The sequence below is a fragment of the Myxine glutinosa genome, chromosome 7, assembly GCF_964187855.1.
Source record: "Myxine glutinosa chromosome 7, kmMyxGlut1.1, whole genome shotgun sequence".
Lineage (NCBI taxonomy): Eukaryota > Metazoa > Chordata > Myxini > Myxiniformes > Myxinidae > Myxine > Myxine glutinosa.
The window spans coordinates 37825383-37850260 of NC_136267.1; the positions used below are offsets into that span (position 1 = coordinate 37825383).

The 24878-nt window shown below is 44.9% G+C and overlaps 1 protein-coding gene across 1 annotated transcript in view; it reads left to right on the forward strand.

The window, feature by feature from the left end:
* LOC137431132 (acidic leucine-rich nuclear phosphoprotein 32 family member B) overlaps window positions 1–24878 on the forward strand; it is a 117561-nt gene that overhangs the window by 47947 nt on the left and 44736 nt on the right. Inside the window, exons 3-4 of the mRNA XM_068122111.2 lie at window positions 3354–3476; window positions 3623–3797. Of these exons, the coding sequence (XP_067978212.2) occupies window positions 3354–3476; window positions 3623–3797 (298 nt within the window). The remainder of the gene's footprint in view (window positions 1–3353; window positions 3477–3622; window positions 3798–24878) is intronic.

Genomic DNA, 24878 nt, shown 5'->3' on the forward strand with positions numbered 1-24878 from the left:
TATCTGTAAAACTGTCGCACTCAGGGTAGAGTTAATAGTAGAGGGAACTACATTGCGTGCCACACTAAAGTAGGTAAAAATTTATCGGGTCGGGACGCCCCGAGGGTAGAGAAGGGTGCAATGTTGCGAATATGGAATTTGGCCTCCATATCCGCTTGTAAATATTCCCCTATTTTCTCCAATACTCCCCAACTTTCCCCAGTCCCCCATTCCCTAGTCCCATTGCATGTAAATAACAATCAGTAGAGCCGACCTTCCCCTTATTCCCCCATTAAATGTCGTGCCCAGGTCCACCGCACCACACGTAGACAACTTTCGGACATCTTCCTAGTTATTCTTAATCTATGTCAGTTAAGGCCTCGTTTCCATTAATTATGACTCTTCGTTGCACCAGAATGTGATTATATGGCACCAGTAGTGAGTTTAGGACCTTTCCCATACCTCCTCCCATCTTCTTCCCCAAACAACAACAATAACAACAACTACAACAACAATTACAACAACAACAGAGGAGATGGCGGCGGAGCGGGGGAGGATGCGTCCTCACACCGGCTCGATTAGCTCCAGACCATGCGCTCCACGGGGTTACCCCGAAGGGGCTGGCTGTCAGCTCCTCGTCAGGGGCGGAGCCAGTAACCCCCCCCGCACGCACCCAATGAGAAGCAACGTGCCGATTCCATGAGGCGGAGCTAACGAGCCGAGGGCGTGTCACTCCCCGCCGGATATACGCGGCCCCGCGCCGGATGTGACGAAAGATGCGCCCCCAGCTTGAGACGACAAGACGCCACCTCGAGCGCTGAGAGACCTCCTGCATCTTTTGGGCCGCGCCATCCTGTCCCTGAGCACAAGGTGCACCTTGTGCTGGCCATCGAATACCCGCTTTGCTAGCCATCAATCCCCGTGTGAGTCAGTTTTTGTCCTGTTTCTCTGTGGTCTGTCGGGAATAATATAAGGTTGTGTCTAAGTGCCCACCTTCCTATGTTTCCCTCTTGTCCCTGTAATCTAACCTTCCGCCTTAATATAACCTCCTCCGGAGGTCTTGAGAACTGAACCCCTGGTGTCGTATTGTGTCATTATAACCCAGCCGGGTGTCTTCTCTTTCCTATTGAGCCAGCGTAGCGCGGCTTCGTCGACGTTCGAGTACAATCGGGTAATTTGTGCGGACACGACCGCCATTCCGCTCGGCCCACCTTAACATCAAAGTCGTGTCTGTAACAGTATATATGTGTGTATGTGTATATATGTGTGTGTCTGTATGTGTATATATATGTGTGTGCATGTGTGTGGGTGTACATGTGTGTATGTGTGTATGTGTATGCATGTGTGTGTGTGTATGTGTATGTGTCTGTGTGTATATGTGTATGTGTGTGCATGTGTGTGTATCCATATGTGTATGTGTATATGTGTGTATGTGTATATGCATGTGTGTGTATCCATATGTGTTTGTGTATATGTGTGTATGTGTATATGCATGTTGCGGTGTACGTGTGTGTGTGTGTGTGTGTGTGTGTGTGTGTGTGTGTGTGTGTGTGTGTGTGTGTGTGTGTGTGTGTGTGTGTGTGTGTATGGATGTGTATGTGTGTTTGCGTGTGTGTGTATATATGTGTGTATATGTGTGTCGGTGTACGTGTGTGTGTGTGTGTTTGTGTGTGTTTGTGAATAAGAGAGAGACCGAATTGTTAGATACAGAAATGAAAAAATGAGGTGTGTGTGTGTGTGTGTGTGTGTGTGTGTGTGTGTGTGTGTGTGTGTGTGTGTGTGTGTGTGTGTGTGTAACAGGTGCAGCATCTAACTCAATATGTCGAAATGTCACACACGTCCATGCCCGTGGGATTCCCACGGGTGACCCCACTAGTATATATATATTGTTGCGGATTCGGGGGTCGGCTCTCCCCTTATCAAGGGGGGGTTAATCCCCTTGTCTTTTAAGCTGGCCATCCCGAGTCCTTGGGAAGCTATAACGCTCCTCCCGGTCGGTCTTGGGTAGGGTGATTGGTCAATTTGGGTCCCAAATACCTAATTACCAACACCGACCGCGAGCAGGGAAATAACTCCCGCCCGAACCACGGATAAGATGGAAATTGCCGAGCGGTTAGCAATCCGCGGCCCGAGCCATTAGCCAAGAGTCTAAACCCGATTATAGCGGTTCCGAAATCGTGCCACAGGTACTCAATGGAAAGAAAGGACGGAGGCGATTGGATTAGGGAAAAACCAAGAAATAACAAGGTGAATTTATTACAAGCCAAAAGAAGAGGAAAGGAATATACAAGGAAGGAGAAGAAGCAGGACACAGGGCAGGCTTACCTATACAGTCTTAACTTAACGACCCCAGACGAACAGACACACTCACGGGATTGTAGTGGTAGGGGAGGAAGGTCCAAGCAGATGGTCCAGGCGATGGGATCCGGCTCCGGTCCACTCCAGTCCAGTCTCCGGTTCCGTAGGCGAAACCCGGCAGGCAGCTTCGCGCGTATCGTCGGACGCGAGCGGACCTTACGTATCTCGGGGTTACATATATCGGGGGGACTGGGATGCGGCGTACGTAATACGTAGCTCGTGCCAGCTCTCTCTCTCTCTCTCTCCCGATCAATGGCTCGTATCAAGGGCAGTTCGTGCAATCAGCGCCTTTCCTCACAAGTCCTTTACAATCGATCGTCCCCTGCGCAGTTCTTTACAAGCAGTTTGTACAATGCAATTCCCGGCGCAGTCCTTTACAAGCAGTTCGTACAATGCAATCCCCGGCGCAGTCCTTTGAAACAAGCGCGCCTCCCGATCAATAAGTTCATAAAGCGCCTTTCCCAACGAGTCCGTAAAAGGGCGTCGCGCTTGCGCTTATATATCGCACTTTGAAACCACGCCCGCCAGCGAGCTCACCTCAGCCCTGGTTGGTTGGCGAGGGCTCACCGGCTCCGCCCTTGACTGCGAGTTGACAGGGCCACGCCTCGTTCCCGGCGCTCCGCCCCCTTCTTCCTCGAGCTTGACCGCGTGGTTAATGGCGTTTGTTTGAGCAAACTTCAGCTCAACGCAGCGAACGCTGCTGGCAAGCGAAGGCGCGTAATATAATTGGGAGAGAGAGGTTGGAAAGGAAGCGAATGGGGCCTATCTTATTTGATTAATGCAACACAGATTCAACTATTGGGAACACGGCCTTATCTGACACATAATAAGGAAATAACTAAAGTTCCTATGGTGGCCTACGTGTTGCATATGGACTAACTATGGGTTTAAACCTTTTAAATGATGGAATATTATTTACAAGTATTATTTACAAAGTGAGGGTTCTATATATGCATCTCAACCAGTCTTCTGCAAGTGTTATTCCATCCCTTCCTCCCTCCCTCTTCTTTCCCCAGTTGGAACTTTGCAACAACAACATATCAGGTGGCCTCGATGTATTGGTAGAGCGCACTGCTGCGCTCGTCAACCTCAGTCTTTTTGACAATAACATCCGAGACCTGAATTCGCTAGAGCCTTTGGTGAGATGGAAACAACTGCCAGTTAATTCACTTTCCTCCTCTGTTTTTGCATCCCAGTGGCTCTGTTTGGCATCCCTCTGAACAATTGTTTTTCATTACCATTCCTCATCTTTCACTGCTGCTCTTCTCTTCATCCATACCGACAGAAAAAACTCCCTCAGCTTCGATGCCTCGATTTGATCAACTGTGAAGTGACGTCGACACCAGGTTACCGGTCTTCCATCTTTGATCAGCTTCCGCAGCTCCTCTACCTGGACGGTTTTGATCGGGAAAATGAGGATGCACCAGAATCTGAGGGTGATGACCTCAGTGATGTTGATGGTGAGTGTTACAGGGAGGTGTGTTATTATTATTTTTTATTCTTGATTTTTGTTTTTACAGAGATTTAAGGCTCATGGGGAGTTTCTACACATCACAGTTATGGACGGATTTGGCCAAAACTTGGTGGACATTTTGGGTGTGTGACGAGGACGAATTCACCGATTTTGGTGAAGATCTGGATACAACATGCATTTTAATGAACATTTTGGTGAAGATCTGGATACGTGATTTAAAAAAAAAACTTTTAAAGTGATTCTTCACCGTTGAGAGATGGGGCAAAAAATGATATATAGCATGATATTTCAAAAGGTTGCGGATGAATTATGACAAAACGAGGTGGATGAGCTGGTGAGGCGACAATAATAATATAATATATAACCACCTTCAGAGGCCATTTTTCCCCGCAAAGCAGGGGTTGGCCTTTTTCGGGAACCGTGGTTGTTGTTGTTTTTTGGTCCCCTTTTTGAAGCAATGTTTTACGGCCGGATGCCATTCCTGACGCCAACCCTTTTTTCCGCCTTTAACGACAAACAGGGAATTACCAGTGAACTGGTACTCAATTAGCCGACAAACAAGGCAATAATACTAGGGCAATAATAATAATAATAATTCATTTATTTTGTATAGCGCTTTTCATGAAGCCCAAAGGCACTTTGACAGAGTGCAAAACATAATGCATAACAAAACATGAAAACAACAATTGCAAAAAGACAAGAATCAATAGGGAAATATTTAAAGCAAAAGGAGGGAGAAGGAGAAGTGATAGTCAGGGGTTAAATGCAATAACAAGCCGATTGGATTTCTGTTAAGGTCCGGATCCTGATCCAGCCTATCAGTGGATACAAAACGTAAACTGTTCACCCTGTCGGAGGTATACCCTCTACCAAGTGCCGTTCTAGTTACCCCGCGCTCAAGAAGCGAAAAGCGGGGTTAAACATTCAGTTGCGTACATGTGCCGTATGTGTGCCATGTGCCGTATGTGTGCCGTGTCTGCTTTAAAAAAATTCATTTTCTCGGCAACCGTTGGTCCAATTGACATGAAATTTTACCGTAGGAGCGCCTCTACCTGTAGATTTTTTTTGCTGATAATTATGATGTCATAGGTCACGTGGTATAGACGCCATCTTGGAAAAACCTTACACCTCTATATCTCCCAAACCGCTTAATGGAAAAAATTGAAATTTGGCTCATTGTCAAGTACACCCCATGGTGAATAAGATATGTTAATGATGATGTCATAGGTGCCTCCATTATGACATCATAATTCGACAAGTACGACACTTGATCTGATCAGTATGAAAAAAAAAATTCCTCTGCAACTGTTCGTCCGATGAACACTAAATTTTCAGAATATGAGTGGCTCTTCCTGCAGAATTGCTCTAATGATAATTATGACGTCATTGGTCACGTGGTACAGGCGCCATCTTGGAAAAATCAAAAGAAGTTGCACCTCTATATCTCCAAAACCACTCCATGGAAAAAATTGAAATATGGTTCAATGTCAAGCACTCCGCTTGGGGAATAAGATATGTTAATGATGATGTCATCTATCTATAATTCCAGTAATCTCTGTGTGTATGTTTGTATGTTTGTATGTTTGTATGTCTGTAACCGCTGTTTCTCGACAACCACGGGTCCGATATACTTTAAACTTGCCAGGTATATTGCTGGGGACCCGAGGATGTGCCTTTTCAAGGTTTCATATTAATCGGAGAAGTAGTTACCGAGCTATGTCCAAAAAACGATTCAACCAATCAGAGAGCAGCGAGCTATCACGTGTGCCGAACGTGGCGAACAGACTCTGCCTCGGACGGCACATTTGAGAGCGTATTCATTTATTTCACGTTGGCAAACTATGTTGCCGCTATGTTGGCGTTAAACGATGTTTTAAAACTAATTAAAACTAATTTGCGATTCTTTCGCTTTCCTGCGCGTTTGTGCATGCTATGGCGATTTCTTTACCAAACTCCGCAAGCCGTTCGCTTTGGACCAAACCATTTCATGTAAATAGAGGGGGGGGATTGTCACCGTACTCGCAAGCCGTTCGCTTTGGACCAAACCATTTCATGTAAATAGAGGGGGGGGATATAATTTTAGATATAGATATAGTACGGGCATGCCCTAGTCTATCTATAATTCCAGTAATCTCTCTGTGTGTGTGTGTCTGTGTGTTTGTTTGTCTGTGACCGCTGTTTCTCGACAACCACGGGTCCGATATACTTGAAACTTGCCAGGTATATTGCTGGGGACCTGAGGATGTGCCTTTTCAAGGTTTCATATTAATCGGAGAAGTAGTTACCGAGCTATGGCGATTTATTTACCAACCGTTCGCTTTGGCTTTGCGAATGGACCAAACCATTTCATGTAAATAGAGGGGGGGGGGTTCTACCGTACTCGCAAGCCGTTCGCTTGGGCTTTGCGAATGGACCAAACCATTTCATGTAAATAGAGGGGGGGGGGTTCTGTGGTCGTTACTGCCACGTGGTTTCAAAGTTTTTTTTTGTTGTTGTTGTTTGCACGCATGTTTTTTTGCACCCACGTACGGGCACGCCCTAGTCAGTACTGTAATAATGACGTCATGATTTGGCAAGTACAACCCTTTATTCGATCAGTGCGAATTCTTTTCTCTGCAATTCTTGGACCGATTGACACAAAATTTTCACCATAGGAGGGCCTCCTCTTGTTGAATATTTTTTGATGATAATTATGACGTCATGGGTCACGTGGTACAGGCGCCATCTTGGAAAAACTTCACACCTCTATCTCTGAAACCACTCCATGGAAAAAAATTGAGAACTGGCTCATTGTCAACTACTCCCCACGGGGAATAAGATGTTAATGATGATGTAATCGGTGCCTTCGTTATGACGTCATAATTTACCAAGTACAACACTTATCCGATCATTATGAATTTTTTTTCTCAGCAACTGTTGGTCTGATGGACATGTAATTTTCAGCATAGGAGCGTGTCCTCCTGTAGAATATTGTAATGATAATCTTGACGTCATAGGTCATGTGGTGCAGGCGCCATCTTGGAAAAACCAAAAAACGTTGCACCTCCATATCTCCAAAACTGCTCCATGGGGAAAAAAATGGAACATGGCTCATTGTAGAGAACACCATATGGGGAATAGGTGTTGTTAATGATGATGTCATTTGTGCCGTAATTATGACGTCATAATTCGACAGGGACAACTCTTGATCTGATCGGTTTGAAATTTATTGAGCGTGATCTCTGCAACAATTATATTAGAGAATATAAATTTATGATGTCATCGCTCACGTGGTCTGGCAGCCATATTGGATCAAGGAAAAAAAATAAACGTTCAAAAACAGAAGAGTTGGCTCGCACCAAGTTTACTGCGCAGGGTAAGTGTTCTATGAATACCATCTCGTTAAAAATGTGTTGCAGTGATATACAGGGACAAAAGACATGACAACTATCCCATAGACATCGAGGATGTGCTCAGAATTTTGAGCGAGCATCATAGTCCGTCGGCTGAGTAGGGTTTACATGCACCCCTCCCCCCCACAACTTAACTTCCCGGGTATGTCCATGTACCCCCCACCCTAGGGGTTAGGAAAAACCATGTTAACAGAAAAAAAACTCATTCCCAAGGTACCTCCCACGCATATTTTGATGTTACCCCCCTGTGTCGGTGATTTCCGAAAATTAGGGGTAGGCGAAATTCAAATGGCCATAACTTTTTACCTAGTCATCCTATGGTTGCATATGACCCCTCAAAATGTTTGTCCTGGGACACTCCTTACAATGATATGTGTTATATGCAAATGAGGTCACTAATGAGGTCACCAGAGGTCAAACTATGACGTAATTTGGGGGTTGCCCAAAATCCATGACCTTGAAAGTTAAAAATGACCTGAGGTAGGCAAGAAATTGGTAAAGGAATGTTTTATTATGCCTTTTTGATAGTACATATATCAAGACAGTTTATGGAACAAACAGCTTCGAAAAATTCCAAGTATTGACTGGTTGGCGGTCGTTTGAATTTAGAGGATGGCCCAAATGGCCCAAACAATGCATGAAGGCAAACTGCAATGTACCTATTTCTTTCAGGCAGCATGGAGCGCCCTGTGAGGAAGAGGAAGTCTGAAGACGAGAAAGACCATGCAGACTCGGAAGATGTAGGCTCGGCAAAGTAGGGTAAAGCTGAAGATGGTCAGGCACCCAGATAATCGATAGAAAACGTTTGTATCATTCACATGAAAGACTCCAAGTGCCAAGACTTTATATTTCTCAAGAATTCGAAAGATCCAGATGCCAGGTTAAAAAGACTTTTGCAAATCAGTGAAAAACGGTTATTTCAACCTTTCGAATCCCCGAATCGAATGGAAGATGTCTGCAGGCAGATTCCATCAACCTACTCCATTTGCCACGGGTATCACAGGGACTGTTACCAACGCTTCACGTCTAACTTGAACCGGTTAATTCCACAGCCAAACGAATCTCTTGACTTGGGGAAAAGACGGGAGTCACGAAGATCATCTACCGAAAAAGATGATGTCTTATTTCAACCAGACTGTGTCTTCTGTAACAAGGTTGGGAAAAAGGCTATAAAAGTACGTGGCGCTTGGACAACTGAACCAACTACAAAATTTGAACGCGGAGGTGGTGAAGCAGTTATTCGGGAGGCCGAAAAGAAACAAGACTCGAAACTTCTTCTGTGCATATCCGGTTTTGACCTTTTTGCATGCGAGACCATGTACCATCGGAGTTGTCGATGTCAGTACATGCAGAGACCTGAGAAGTGGAGAAGTAGCAATCCTGGACACATTGAGCAACAAGCTTCACTTGAGAAAGCACATGAACAATCATTCAATATAATATGTGAACTGATAAATGAAAAGGTTGTAAAGGAGAAAGATGTGCTCAGGTTGTCCGACTTGAGAAACATATATGTATCTGAACTAGCTAAAACTCCCCATTCAAATCAAAGTTACAGGGGGGAAAATCTGAAAAACAAATTAGAGAAATGTGACCTGTACAAAGACACATTAGGTTTCTGTCCCATCAGTGATGATGGACGTTTCAAATCTTACCTGGTGTATAATCTCAAGTGTGATGTAGGCACTGCTGTCAAAGCAACATACACACTTCGTTCTGTTGATAGGTCCAGAGAAACGGCTAGAAATTTGCGAAACGATATCCTTGACAAATTTGAAGCTACAGAACAAATGGCTTGGCCACCCACTGTTCAGTCCCTTCCAACCCAAGACATATTGCCAAAAACTCCAGAGAACTTTCTGAAGTGTCTTCTTTCAGGGAATGAAGATGTTGAGTCTGTTAGGGTAAACCGACAAGCTAATTCATTGGGGCAAGACGTATGCAGGTCTGTTACCCACGGAAGTGAGAGCGACGATGATTAAGTTCTGTCATTAAACTGAAGTGAAGTTGGTTGAACCACAATCAATGTCACATCTTACAGATTAGCTTTTATTTGGGGCATAGAATTCACTCGGGGAATGGTGTAACTTGGATCTGAATGGTGACATAATTTCTTAAATAACTGTAATAATTTTTTTGGTTGGTTTTGTAATTATTGCGAACTGGCAAATGACTTTCCTTGAAAGAAAATTATGCATCCAGTTCACCTTTGACCTTGATAATCTGACCTTGAATGTCAGATTATAGCCAGTTTTGGAATATTATGTTATGATACCACCTTTGAACCCATTTAGCAAATCTTTGTCATCAAAACCAAGTATTGATGCTTTGGAGGTTGAAAGAACAAATTTTGGTCATTTTTCGAATTCGTCCTCTAAATTCAAACGACTGCCAACCAGTCAATACTTGGAATTTTTCGAAGCTGTTTTTTCCATAAACTGTCTTGATATATGTACTATCAAAAAGGCATAATAAAACATTCCTTTACCAATTTCTTGCCTACCTCAGGTCATTTTTAACTTTCAAGGTCATGGATTTTGGGCAACCCCCAAATTACGTCATAGTTTGACCTCTGGTGACCTCATTAGTGACCTCATTTGCATATAACACATATCATTGTAAGGAGTGTCCCAGGACAAACATTTTGAGGGGTCATATGCAACCATAGGATGACTAGGTAAAAAGTTATGGCCATTTGAATTTCGCCTACCCCTAATTTTCGGAAATCACCGACACAGGGGGGGTAACATCAAAATATGCGTGGGAGGTACCTTGGGAATGAGTTTTTTTTCTGTTAACATGGTTTTTCCTAACCCCTAAGGTGGGGGGTACATGGACATACCCGGGAAGTTAAGTTGTGGGGGGGGGGGGGGGGGGGTGCATGTAAACCCTACTCAGCCCACGGACTATCAGTCTTGGACCTATGTTTCATCGACAAGATAAAAACAGACAAACACACTCAAATGCAATACTCTCTCCTCTGGCGAGGGTAATAACCACAGAGCTTCTATAACATATTCATTAAATATTACATCTTATTATAATAGAGCAAACATATATGGTTATGTTTGTATGTATGTATGTTTGTTTGTATATTTGTGACCAAAACGTTTTCTTCTTCAAATAAAATGAACACCCAAAACACAGTACGTAAACTCTTAATTACGTACTGTTGGAATATACCTTTTGACCCTTTAGACTGCTGAGACCCTGAAGACCTTTGACAACCCTTTAAGTCACCAAAGACCCTTAAGACCCCTAAAGAGGCAAAATACCCTTAAAGACTGCAAAGACCCAAAATACCACGAAGACCCAAAAGACCCTGAATACCCAAAGGACCTAAAACACTCTGAATACCCAAAAGACCCAAAGATCCAAAAGACCCAAAATAACCTGAAGACCCAAATGGCCCCAAAGACCTAAAAGACCATGAAGACCCAAAACACCCAAAACACCCCAAAGACCCCGAAGATCGAAAAGACCCTTAAATATGCCAAAGAATCAAAATACCCCAAAGATCCTTAAAGACTCCAAAATACCCCAAAGACCCTTAAAGACCCCAAAGACCCAAAATGCCCTTACAGACCCAGAGGATCCAAAAGACCCTGAAGACCCAAATGTGGGAGGGAGAGAGTGTGGGAGGAAGAGAATGTGGGGAAGAGAAGGGAGTGGTGGAGAGGGTGGGGGAGGGAGCAGAATGAAGGGGAGGGAGAGAGAGGAGGAGTATACTTTTGCTAGCTTTTCCCATCATTTGGGACGGGTACTCTTCCTCGTAGCCTGATATCAAGATATCCAAGAGGATCACAGACTATGTGCTACAAAGTTCAGGGTGCCGTAGATAACTAGACTAGTCTTTGTTTTGTTTTTTTATTGTTTGTTTTTTGTATACAAGATCGAGGCTCGTGAAAGAGCGAACATTAATCACACAGAAAGACAAACAGACACATAAAACAAATAACATCGGGAGCTGTAGACAAGATGGGGAGAGAGGGGGAAGGACACAAGCACAACATTTGAGAGCAGGGACCGAGAGACATAGAGACATCAAGAGATCTGTGGGAGGGAGAGGGCTTTGGGGGGGAGGCATGTGAAGGGGGGGGGGGGGGGGGGTTGGGAGAGGTATAAACAAATGGACACTACCCGGACTTCCAGGAAAGAAGTTGGAATTTCAAGCAAGGTGGATCTGGGGTGAATTAGTGGGGGTAGAAAAGATCAAGGTTTTGGATGGGGGAAGATAAGAGATGGTGGTGAACAGCTGTTTTAAAGACCTGGAGGGAGGAGTGGGATTGAAGGGAGTGTGGGAGTTTGTTCCAGAGGCGGGAGAAAAGAGGAATGAAAGAGTGAAGGTGAGCAGAGAGCCGAGATTTCGGCAGTTTAACCATCAGAGGGTTGCTGGCAGATCTTGTGCGACCTGTAGGAATATTTGGGGGACAGAGCACAGAGAGAGCTGGGGGAGCAAGGCCGGAGAGTAGTCGGTAGAAGACAGAAAGACCACCTTACCTGCCTGCGGTGAGTGAGTGAAAGGCCCTCGGAGTTAGCTTCATCGTGGGAGATTCCAATGATTTTGAAAGCTTTGGATTCAACAGCGTGAAGCCGAGCCAGGTGTGAGGCAGGAGCACCAGCCCATAGGGGAGAACAGTATTCCATTGAGCTGCGGATGAAAGCCTTGTATGTAGTGAGGAGCTCAGGTGTGCCGAGGAAGGACTTCGCACGACGGAGGATGCCCAGTCGGCGACTGGCTTTGGAGGCCAGCTTGGAAATGTGGTTTTCCCAAGAAAGATCATGGCAGATAGTGAGACCCAAAAGCTTGAGCGACAGAACTTCTTGGAGAGGATTGTTGAGAAAGTAGATGGGAGGGTTGTCCAGTCGATCTTTTCGGAGAGACATAGTAAGAGAGTGAGATTTGTCAGGATTGAAAGACATGTTCCACTTGTTTGACCAGTCTGATTTTGTCCAGGTCTTCAGAGAGTGAGGAGGCTGCAGACTGCCGATCTGAGGGAAGAGGAATGGAGCGGCAGAGAGTGGAGTCATCAGCCAAGAGATAGAGAGGATTTTCCAGAGAGTCGGAGAGATCACTGATAAAGACCAGAAAAAGCACAGGGCCCAGCACACTGCCTTGGGGAACTCCAGCCTGAACAGGAAGGGGAGATGAGAGAAATCCATTCAGGGCCACACGTTGACTACGACCAGAGAGGAAGTCCGCAAGCCATGCATGGAGATTTCCATGGATACCATAGGAGGAGAGTTTGGTGAGCAGAGCTGGGTGCCAGACCGTATCGAAGGCACGTGATATGTCAAGGGAGACAGCTCTGATTTCCTGTTTGGCATTGAGGACCTCCATCCATTGTTGAGACAGCAGAAGCAGCATGTCCAGAGTAGAGTGACCTGGTCTGAAACCAAATTGATGATCAGAGATCAAGCCATTGGAGAAGAGGAAAGATTTCATATCCGAAGCAATGATGGATTCCATGACTTTGCTGATATAATTGGGAGCAGGCTGATTGGTCTGTAGTTGCAAGGATCTGTTTTTGCACCTTTTTTGTGTAAAGCGGTACTGTTAGCTGATTTCCAGGATGCTGGCAGATGACCTTGAGCAAAAGATAGGGTGAAAAGAAAAGAGAGTGGGTGAGATAGAGCGGCAGAGCAGGATTTTAGGACCCGTGGGCTGATGCCGTCTGGTCCAGTTGCAGAATCAGAGTCGAGGTTTGACAAAAACTCCTCCACCTTGTCAGGAGAGAAGGACACAGAGTCCAGGAGCAGTTGGGTTCGACTGGGAAAGGTGGGAACAGAGAGAGATGGGTTTGGGACTAAGGATTTTGAGGCAAACACAGAGTTGAGGCATTCGGCTTTGTCACGTGCGATGTCAACTGTGTGGCCATTTGAGGTAAGGGAGGGGATGGAGGGGGAACAAACACCAGAAACTGATTTGACCAGACACCACCAGGATTTGGAGGAAGGAGACATGTTTGAGAGTTCATTCTTGAGTGAGGAGAGATAGTGCTTCCTGGCACTCCTGAGGGTAGACACACACTTGTTCCAAGCTTGGTGGAAGGAACTGAGATTGCCTTCAGTTGGATTAGCCTTCCAAGAGGCAAAGGCACGTTGTTTCAGGGCAACTGCCTCACCACAAGATTCAGTGTACCATGGACGGGAGGAAGGGTAAGACAACTGAAGGCGAGATGGGATAAATCTGTGCATGAGAGAGATCAGTTTGCTTTGGAAGAATTCCCAGGAAGAATTGATGTCAGAGGCAGTGGAGATGGGAGACCAATCCAGACGATTGATGGCTGCTTGAAGACCGTCCCAGTCGGCCTGAGTGAAATGCCAGACTCGTCGACGCTGAGGAGGCTCTCTGAGAATGGCCAGAGAGATGTCCACTTTGACAAGCACATGATCAGAAGAACCGATTGGAGCAGAAGAAGAGCAGCAGACATTAGCAGGGAAGTTTGTCATAACCAAGTCTAGAAGAGAAGATACTCCATTGGCTGAGATCCGGGTCGGGAAATTGACAGATTGTGTCAATCCCAGTGAGTCACAGAAGTCCTTTGCTGAGGTGCCATGACTGGTGAGAGAGGAACCCACATCCAACCAGGTGGCATGATGACAGTTGAAGTCACCACATATGAGGAAGAGAGAGTTGGGATGAGTGGATAGAAGTTGGTCCATGTTGTCAGACAGTGAAATGTAGATGGAGTCATCACTGTTTGGGGGACGGTACAGAACACATATGAACAAAAGGTGGGAGCGGAGAGGAAGCCGTAGCCAGAGGTACTCCTGGGGGTGAGGAGGAAAGAGGGCAGTGCAACGAGAGTGAGGATGAGAGTTTTTGATAAAGATAGCCACCCCACCACCAGGCCGAGGCTCAGGTCTATCATACCGGAGGAGGGAGTAACCAGGAAGAGATATTAAGGAATCAGAGACATCTTGAAGGAGGAAAGTCTCTGTTAAGCAGATCAAGTCTGGATTGTCAGAAGCAACCTGTATGGAGAGATCAGTCAGGTTTGAGCGAAGGCCCCGGATGTTTGAGGTCCATACCGTTAATGAAGAGAGAGGGGGAGCATCGGGTACAGGACAGGGGAGGGGAGGAGTAGGGTAAGATGAAGGATGAGAGGGGGAGGTAGGGAGAGCAGTTGATAGTGTGTCAGATATTGCAGAAGAGTTCCAAGAAAGGGAAGGATGAGGAGGATGAAAGGTTTGATGGTGAAGGGATGAGGCACAGTGAGGGGTTGTTTGAGGGGGGGCAGAGGAAAGTAGAAGGTTTGGGGGGGGTGGAGGTATGAGATAGAAGGGAGACGAAGTGGGGAGGAGGCAGCTTGGAGGAGGAGGGGGGAGGAGGGAGAATTGGAGAGGAATGGTATGGGGGGAGAATTGAATGGGAGGGGTTGGGGGGGAGTTTTGAAGGGGAGCAGTGAGGGGGGAGTTTAGGAGGGGAGGGGCAAGGGGGGGAGTTTTGGAGGGAAGGGGCAAGGGGGAAGTTTAGAAGTGGAGGGGAAGATTTGTTTATAACAAAAAAAAGAAAAAAAAGAAAGAATAATAAAACACCATGGGTTATTTAACGTCCACCAACAACCACTGCTGGTAGAATGTCCTCTGGCTTAACATCTCTCCGATAGATGCGGCACACATTGATGACTTGCCCTGCCTGCAAAACACCAGAGTGTCAGTTTATAGCCTGGTTGAGATTTTAACCCAGGCTAGACAACTCAAAGGTGAGTACCCCAAGGGGTCTCGGCTATCCTGCACAGTAGAATGTTGACTATTCCGAGCACACATTTCCCTCCTAATTAAACGAAGGATAAACCTGTGCACAGACTGCAACATATGCGGCACACATTCATCTGATTTTTGCAGTCTGTACATAGTCGGCAGTGTATCCTTATTTTGAGTGGAATTTTTTTCTAACCCTCTCTCCAGATCTGTTTGTAGACTACATGCAGGATATTTAGTGTGTGGCAGACGCATCTTGTTGGTCAGGATCCACCCGGCATAGCCGGCATGGCAATTGGTACTGTAACAGTGAAGGAGTTTGTATTTGATTGAAGAATTAGTCTCACCTGTGAAGAGTAGTTTCTACCTGCGTCGGAGGACAGATAGAACGGATTAAATTAACATGACATTGATCAAGGTATGCTAACCGCCGTTGGAAGTGAGGACAAGTTGACATTACGAGTGTTAACCAGCTCTTGCTATGACGAAGAGTTAATACCCATAACATCAGCTTCTCCTTGCTTTCCTCGGCAGCACAGTTTTAAAAACAGATGGGTCGGGATTCTAACCCAGGCTAGACAGATTAGAGGCGAGTGTGCGTGTACCTTTAGGCCATCCTGTCAGCCCACGATGAGCCGAGACCCTACCTTATTACAATTACATTTATAAGAAAACAAAGACACAAGTGAGATGGCCCATTTGGCCCCTGTCATCCAATTTTTGGTGTGATGAACACAATGGTTCGGTGCTCTTTGACCCATGGTGGTTTTGAATTGAACCAAAGGACAAGGCGTGCACATTTCACTTAATGAAATTCACCATACACAGGACTCTATTAAACCTGAACTAAATAAATATATATTTCTCTATCGTAAAATGTACACTCAAAGAAAAAAAAAAAGTTCTCACCCCAAATAATTTTGGAAAAAATTAAGACTGAATTTTTCAGTTGTTGTCCTTGTCTGGTCCTGAAGGGACGAGTACGACTATTGTAATTGGTGTCTGTTTGTACGAGTCCGTATGTAAACAGATCTACTTAAATACCGATTATTAATTCTCAGATCTACAGTAATCTATATATACCTTTGCAAGACATTGTTCAATAGTTGGTCTTGTTAGATGCAATGAATTGGTTGCAGAACCTCTGTGCTTGGGATGTGACCTCTCAATTTTTTCGTATCATCTGACTTTGGAAACCATTGTACAACTTGATGCTTTCAAAAGTTTTTTTTTTTAAATACCATGCTTTGCATTTCAAGCTTTCACCGCATGATGGCGCTTTCGACACGAAGTTCAAGTCGTGCTTTGTTTTGAGTGGCAAATCAAAATGGGGTCCACACCATAAATTGAAAGTGAATCATTATGTGTACACCTTTGCAAACATCAGTCACTGTCAAATGCTTAGAGAAAATGATTTTAGATTTGAAAGCCAAGTACTTACTCGCAATGTGACCACATTTGTATGGTAAATGACTATTTTGATGATTGAATTGCACATATAAATAGGATAACGAAGCATACATGAACCGCTGTACACTTATTCCCCAATTTATGCTCGAGATGCATTTCTAAAAATCCTCGTGTAAATTGAAAACAGTTTTCCCATGTGAACTAGATCGGCACTCCTAAGAGCGCATCCCTCCGCTAGGCTGAACAGTTTGTTTTGTATCCCTGGTCCTGAAGGGTCTCTAGATCTAGATCCGAACCTGAACCAAAATCGAATCGGATTGTTCTTGTCACCTACACAACGCATCCACAAGTTTTTGAAACATCATAATATGAACGGTGATGCATTTCTGGGTGGTCATTTTTGCTCATCCAAACATGAAAAACTAAATACAGTTCTAAAGACCTCATAATAAAATGAATAAATACCGAACATAGTTATCTGAAGATACTTAGCTGGTTTTATGTGTTGCTGGCGGGGTTTCTTTGCTTGCTGAAGGAGCTTCTTGGATATCTGTTGAGGTTGAAGAAGTCCTGACAGTCTGGATCAGGGGTCGGCAACCTTAGGCACGCGTGCCACCATTGGCACGCGGCAGCATAATCATTGGCACACTGGCGAAAGCCGTGCCCTCTCCGCTGCATGCCAAATCACCTCTTGAACAGCCATTGGCTGTTGTGCGTGTTGCACTATAACAGTATTCCGGTGTGATGGTGCAGGGTGATGAGGTAGATGGATCAGAGCAGAGTCACCATTCCAATTCCAAATTCTTTTACTGGAATAATAATCAAAGATGCACAACATGAGATGCCGGCCTGGCACATTCAAACACAATATTCGCGGCAACCGGGTGTGCTGTAAGAACAGTGGTGTTGTTCACAGCAGATGGTCTGAGGCTGCATCTCCACTCATCTATATAATAATAGCGTAAGGACTCGACTTTGTTATCCCTTTTACGCCGCACCCAGTGACCCGATGCCCACGGCACTAATGGATTTACGATCTACGAACCGCACTCTTTGTATATCACGTACAGCCATACTCGAAAAATCTGAATTAGCCGACGTTGGGGCCCAAAAGCATCCGATTAACTGCCGATACGACGCCATCTTACAACGCCATCATATTGGCGTCTGCTGGGCGAAGGCGAAGCAAGCCATCCGCTGACTGGACAGGCGAAGGCGAAAGCAAGCCGTCCACTAAGTGGACAATCCAGAGCATGCATTTGTGCCGGTGTCGGCGATCGTTGTTCATATACGCACTCTTCATTCTCATCTTTCTTCCTAACTCTTACTCGGACAAGCAAATCCCCTATGCCATCCATAATGGTACACTATCCATACACCACATCCTCCCTTCCGTGGATGTTCCACGGGTTTCGGCTAGTTATTATTATTCGGACTGGTTTCTGAGTTTTAATATTAATCTCATCATTATTCTGAATTGTATAATAATCGCAGATATAAAACAGGAGATGCAGGCTTGGTGCCTTCCGATACGCCGTTCGTGGCAACCTGAGGTGGTGTAAGAGCGACTGTGCTGTTAACACCCAGTGGTCAGCGGCTGCATCTCCACTCTGTTATCATTCAGGCTGCCTTCTGCGTTTTAATATTAATCTCGTCATTATTTTGAGTTTTTTTTATGGGGTGGTAGTAATGAAAATAGGGGTAGTAATGAAAATGGGGTTAGTAGTTTTTCTCGTAACACGCGGCCTGTCTTATTTCGTTTAATTGACGGTACGGCCTCCCGCTCACATTTCCCACAGGAATTGCAGTGAAGCGGTTCAGGTTCGGTAGATGATGGCAACCCCGCTAGCTAAGAAAGCTGAAGTAAAGGTTTCGGACATTCCAGTCCTCATGGACAGAAGAGTGGGGTTTTGTTTTTCAGAAGGACCGTGCTGTATGTACTTTATGTTTTGAAAATGTTGTTTGTCGAACGTGGAGTGTTAAGCACCATTTTGAGACAAAGCACGAGAAAACTTTCAAAGATCAGGCAGACAAGGCAGAATCCATCAAACGTGCCGTGTCCAGGTATGGGAAGCAGGACAACACCCTCAAAATCCTTGCCATTGCTAAAAACCATGCGACTGAAGCAAGCTATCGCATTGCTCATTGCATTGCGAAACGTGGAAAGCCATTCACTGATGGCGAATATATTAAGGAGGCTTTTGTCTGTAGCTCAGAGGTTCTATTTGAAGGCTTACCAAACAAAGAGACAATCAAATCAAGAATAAAAGATATTCCCATGTCAGCCAGAAGTGTTGAGCAACGCATCGAAGAAATGGCAGAAAATGTCAGCGTGCAGCAAATAGCTGGTTTAAACGATGCTGTGGTATTTAGCATTGCACTTGACGAGAGCGTGGACGTGAATGACATACCACGTTTGGCAGTCATGGCAAGATACTGTGATTCGACTGTAAGAGAGGAACTCTGCTGCTTAAAGCCAATGTCGGACACAACAAAAGGTGAGGACATAGCCAAGGTGTTTATGGAACATTTTGAGGAGCGAGGGATTGACATCAGGAAGATTTTTGCAGTGACAACAGATGGCACCCTCACCATGGTCGGGAAGCAGAGGGGAGCTGTCAGATTAATTGAAGAAAAAGTCGGTCACCCCATCATGAAACTCCAATGCATAATATACCAAGAAAACCTCTGTGCAAAGATGTCAAATTCAGATCTTAATGAGGTTATGGCTACGGTAGTAAAGGTTATTAACTTCATAGTTAAGCGATCTGCTCTGACACACCGACAGTTCCAGTCCCTGCTCGAGGAAATGGACAGCACATACAAAGATATCCCTCTCCACTCAGCGGATAGGTGGCTAAGCTGCGGAAAAGTTTTGGAGCGGTTTGTCAGCTGCTTTGATGCCATCAAGGCCTTCCTGGCTGAAAAGAGCTAAAACTACCCAGAACTCGAGGACGAGAAGTGGGTTGTGAAACTTATGTTTCTTACGGATATTACGGGACACGTCAACGAGCTCAATCTCCGACTGCAATGTGCAGGGCAAACTGTTTTGGACATGTTCGACACATGGACGGCTTTTGTCGGCAAGCTAGCAATCTTTTCAAGCGATGTTGCTACCTCCACTTTCCGCTACTTCAGACACGTAAGGGAGCTGTCCTCGCAGCACAGCATCAGCACTGCTGAAATATGCAAATAAATGAGCGAGCTTGAGTCGGAGTTCACAACACGATTTGGGAACTTTCAGAAGGATGGACCCATGGTCTCTTTCTTGATCAAGCCAGACAGCTTTGATGGACACGAATTGGATTTATCTCTGATAGACTGGTTGGATACACAGGACATGGAAATGCAGCTGATTGAGCTGAAGAGTTCAACACTGTGGGTGACTAAGTTTGCAGAGCTACGGAAACAACTAGAAACCACGGTAGTGCAAGATCACGGAACCTGCATCTTCACCTGCTGGACATCTGTGCCGAAGAAGTTCAGCTGTCTCCGGAACGTTGCACTGGCTTTGCTGTCAGTCTTCGGGTCGACGTACCTCTGTGAGCAGATATTCTCACACATGAAGAACGTGCTCAGCCCCTCCCGCAGTCGTTTGACAACTGACCACTCCGAAGCATGTGTGCAACTTAAAGTGACTAACTACAACCCCCAGATAATGGAGCTCAGCAAAGGAAAGCAGGGCCAGGGATCACACTGACTGGTAGGCATCTGTTTATTTGCAGTACACATGGGTTTGCATATGTAGCTGTTTGTCCATCTCTTTTTTTCCAACTCAGATGTGGATGTTTTCATGAGGATGGCAGCATTCTTGTATAGTACTGGTATTTCTGTTTGATACAGTTTATTCTCCCTTTTTGACATTTGTTCCCAATGCAATACTTTGTAAATGAGTTACTGAAAGCAGTGTTTTGAAATGGGGTCCGTGCATATAATTTGTAACCTCATGGGGGACAAATTTTACAATGATAAAATGATTATTACAATGTCCTGATTATGAGAGATAAATGTTTCTTTAAAATGTTGTTGCTATGCATGTAGCCTATATGGATGGAATAAAATTCCATGTCTGTGGAAATATTTTTTTGATGCGGTGTCATAATTAAACTTAATGTTAAACTTAATGTTGATATGGCACACTAATTAACAAGAACATTTCAAACTGGCACTTCATGTCAAAAAGGTTGCCGACCCCTGGTCTGGATCATTTTATCAATCTCGAGGGCACAATTTGTTGATTTTGATTCTCAATCCAAATTTAAGAGTTTCTCCATTTTATCCATTATTATGTCTCTACATTTCATAATTCTAACAGCACTTGGGGTGACATTTCCAGCACCTAACTTTATTTTTGCGACTTTAATAACAACTGCCCCTAACTCCATCGAGGGAGGTCCTGATTATGGGCATGCGGCCCATAATCCGACCTGGGCATGCGGCCTATACCCATGAGAGGCTCCCCACACTCGTGCCGTTTCGCCATATTAAATTTCACATCCAAACTACTAGCTTTACTAATGTCTTGGCATGAGTACCTACTGCAGTATTTACAAGTCGTATTCCACTCATTACCTCCACCACCAAAGGTGAATGGAGGTTATGTTTTCACCCTGTCTGTTTGTTTGTCTGTTTGTGAACAAAATATCTCAAAATGTTGTGGATGGATTTGGCCGAAATTTTGTGGAGAGGTAGTGTATGTGAACGACGAAATGATTCGATTTTTGGTGAGGATCCGGATTCAGATCCGGCTAGTAGAATTTTTTAAGTGATCCTCCACCATTGGGAGATAGGGCCAAGAGCGATATATAGCAGGATATCTGAAAAAGTTGTGGACAGATGATTTTGATTAAATGTGATTCTGTATTGTGATTTTCTGGTCTACTCTAGTTTGTCTGTTTGTGAATATGATATCTCAAAAAGTTGCAGAAGGATTCAGACGAAATTTGGTGGCGGGGTCGGGTATGTGACAAGGACGAAATGATTAGATTTTCGTGACGATGGGGATCTGGATCCAGATCAGAGATTTTAAAAAGTGATTGTTCACCATTGATGAGTGAGTGATAGGGCCAAAAACGATATAAAGCACGATATTTCAAAACGTTGTGGACAGATGCGGACTAAACTTAGTGGATGAGTTCATTATGTGACAAGAACAAGCCGGTTAGACTTTGATTCAGGTCCGAATTAGGATCTGACCTATCAGTGAGATACAAAACGTAAACTGTTCAGCCTGGCGGAGGTATGCTCTCTACCGAGTGTCGTTCTAGTTATGAATGGTTTTGGGAAAGTTTGATGAAAAAGTGAGTGAGACCATTTGGAGATCCTTGACCCGATGCTGCACTGGGCATGCGGCTAATGCATGTGCGGATAACCTATTTGGTGGTGTGAGCAGTGTGGGAGAGCAGCATCGACGACATGGTGCGGCTTGGTGAAATTACACTGCGTCAATATACGTAAACGCGAAAATAGAAAGGTGTTCACTGCTTTGTCAATGGCATTAAGTTGAAAAAGCATAAATAGAAGATTACCAGTATGTATTTTTTTTTTTTTTTTTTTAAAGGCCATTTTCCCCGCTAGAGCGGGGGTTAGCCTTGCGGTCCCCCATGACAATCATGGTTCCCTGTTTGAGGCAATGTCTTTGTGGCCGGATGCCCTTCCTGACGCCAACCCTTGGTCACGTTCTGACGATGCGCAGGGATACGGCGTACCTATTCTAAACCGGGGTACACACCGTGATCATTCATCCCAGCATGCTGGTACTCAATTTGCCGACCTCAGAAGGATGGCAGGCTGAGTCAACCCCCCTGGCGTTAATTCAGCGATCGACCGGGATTCAAACCCAGGATCCTAGGATCCCAAGCCGGCACCCTAACCCTAACCGATTACCAGTATGTAAATCCAAGATTTATTTGTGCACCGTTGCCATTAATGGCTCAACTGCTTTCCTATAGGGGTGATAAACTGGCCCAGTACTTTGAACTAGCAAACAGAGCTAGATTTGAGCAAGAGTTTTCTCTGGTTGTAACTGCGTGCTGTGATTTATTATTATTACTATTATTGTTACCTTCGCAAAAGCGGAAGGTTATGTTTTGATCGCTGTGTATTTATTTGTATGTCTGTGTGTGTGTGTGTATGTTATTCGCATAACTCAAAAAGTATTCAACCGAATTGCATGAAATTTGGTGGGATGATTGGTTATTATACGGGACACATTTGATTAGATTTTGGGAGCAATCGGGTCAAAGGTCAAGGTCAAGGTCACGAAAACGTCAAAATCGTATTTTTGTTGTTCTGTTCCCTACACTCCCATGCCAAGTACAGAACAGTAGCTGCGGCGAAGGTATGCGCTCTACCGAGTGCCCGTTCTAGTTATTATTGTTTTTATTGTTATCATTATTATTTTAATCATTAATATTACTCACTCATTGGATTTGGAGAGGTTTTTGTAAGGGACGTCGCCGGGAGAGGCTGTTGTAATCAATATGTGTACGCGAGTCTGCATGCAGCTTTACATTTTTCTTTTTTTTTGTATGCAGAATCATGTATGGGACCGCAAGGCTAACCCCCACTCTTGCAGGGAAAATGGCCTTAAAATGCCTGTTGTGTTGTATACAGAATCGAGGCTCGTGTAAGAGCTAACACCTTAAGCATGAAAACATGCACAGACACATAAAACATACAATGAAGGGAGCGGGAGAGAGAGGGAAGCACACAAGCACAACAACAGTAGAGAACAGGGACCTCGGTAGATCTGTGGAAGGGAGAGGGCTCAGGGAGGATGGAGGGGTACACAGTATAAACCAAATGAACACGACCAGGAATTTCAGGAAAGAAGTTGGGGATTGAAAGAGGTGGATTTGGGGTGTTTTAACGGGAGTAGTAAATATCAAGGTTTTCGATTTTCAATCTAGGCTTGACCCTTTTATAACCCTCTCACAAGAGATGGTGGTGAACAACTGTTTTAAACACCTGGAGTGAGGAGAGGGATTGAAGAGAGTGTGGAAGATTGTTCCAGAGGCAGGAGAAAAGAGGAATGAAAGAGTGAAGGTGAATAGAGAGTCTTGATTTTGGCAGTTCCACCAGAAGAGGGTTGCTGGCAGATCTTGTGCATCCTCCAGGAATATTTGGGGGACAGAGCACAGATAGAGCAGGGGGAGCAAGGCCGGAGAGGAGTTGGTTGAAGACAGAAAGACCACCAACCTGCCTGCGGTGAGAGAGTGGTAGGCCCTCAGAATCAGCTTCATCGTGGGAGATACCAATGATTCTGAATGCTTTGGTTTCAACCACGTGAGGCAGGAGTACCAGCCCAGAGGGGAGAACAGTATTCTATTGAGCTGCGGATGAATGCTTTGTATGTGGTGAGGAGCTCAGAAGTGCCCAGAAAGGACTTTGTACGATGGAGGATGCCCAGTCGGCTAATGGCGTTGGAGAACAGCTTGGAAATGTGGTTTTCCCAGAAATATAATGGCAGATAGTGAGACCCAAAAGCTTGAGTGACAGAACTTAGTTGAGAGGATTGCTGAGAAAGTAGATGGAAGGGTTGTCCAGACGGTCTTTACGGAGAGACAAAGTGAGAGTGTGAGATTTCCTAGGGTTGAAAGACATGTTCCACTTGTTTGACCAGTTTGTCATTTTGTCCAGGTCTGCAGAGAGTGAAGAGGCTGCTGCCTGCCGATCTGAGGGTTGAGATTTGGAGCAGCAGAGAGTGGAGTCATCAGCACAGAGATAGAGAGGATTTTCCAGAGAGTCGGAGAGATCATTAATGAAGACCAAAAAAAACACAGGGCCCAGAACACTGCCTTGAGGAACTCCAGCCTGTACAGGAAGTGGAGATGAGAGAATTCCATTCAGGACCACACGTTGACTGCGACCAGAGAGGAAATCCGCAAGCCATGTGTGGAGGTTTCCATGGATACCATAGGAGGAGAGTTTGAGCAGGGTGGGGTGCCAGACTGTATCGAAGGCATGAGATATGTCAAGGGGGACAGCTCTGATTTCCTGTTTGGCAGTTCATTTTCATTTTCAGATGTACTGTAATATATACAGTGTGTTCAGAAAGTATTCAGACCCCTTCACTTTTTTCACATTTTGTTATGTTGCAGCCTTATGCTGAAATCGTTTAAATACATTTTTCCCCTCATCAATCTACACTCAATACCCCATAATGACAAAGAGAAAACAGGATTTTAGAAAGTTTAAAAAATTTATTAAAAAGAAAAAACTGAAATATCACATTGACATAAGTATTCATACCCTTTGCTATGACACTTGAAATTTAGCTCAGGTGGCTCCCATTTCTCTTGATAATCTAGTGTGGAGATGGGAGAAACTTCCAGAAGGACAACCATCACTGCAACACTCCACCGATCTGGGCTTTATGGCAGAGTGGCCAGACGGAAGCCAAACAGTTCAATCTTGGTTTCATCAGACCACAGTCTGAGAGTCCTTTAGGTGCTTTTTTGCAAACTACAAGCGGGCTTTCATGTGTCTTTTACTGAGGAGAGGCTTCCGTCTGGCCACTCTGCCATAAAGCCCAGATCGGTGGAGTGTTGTCGTGA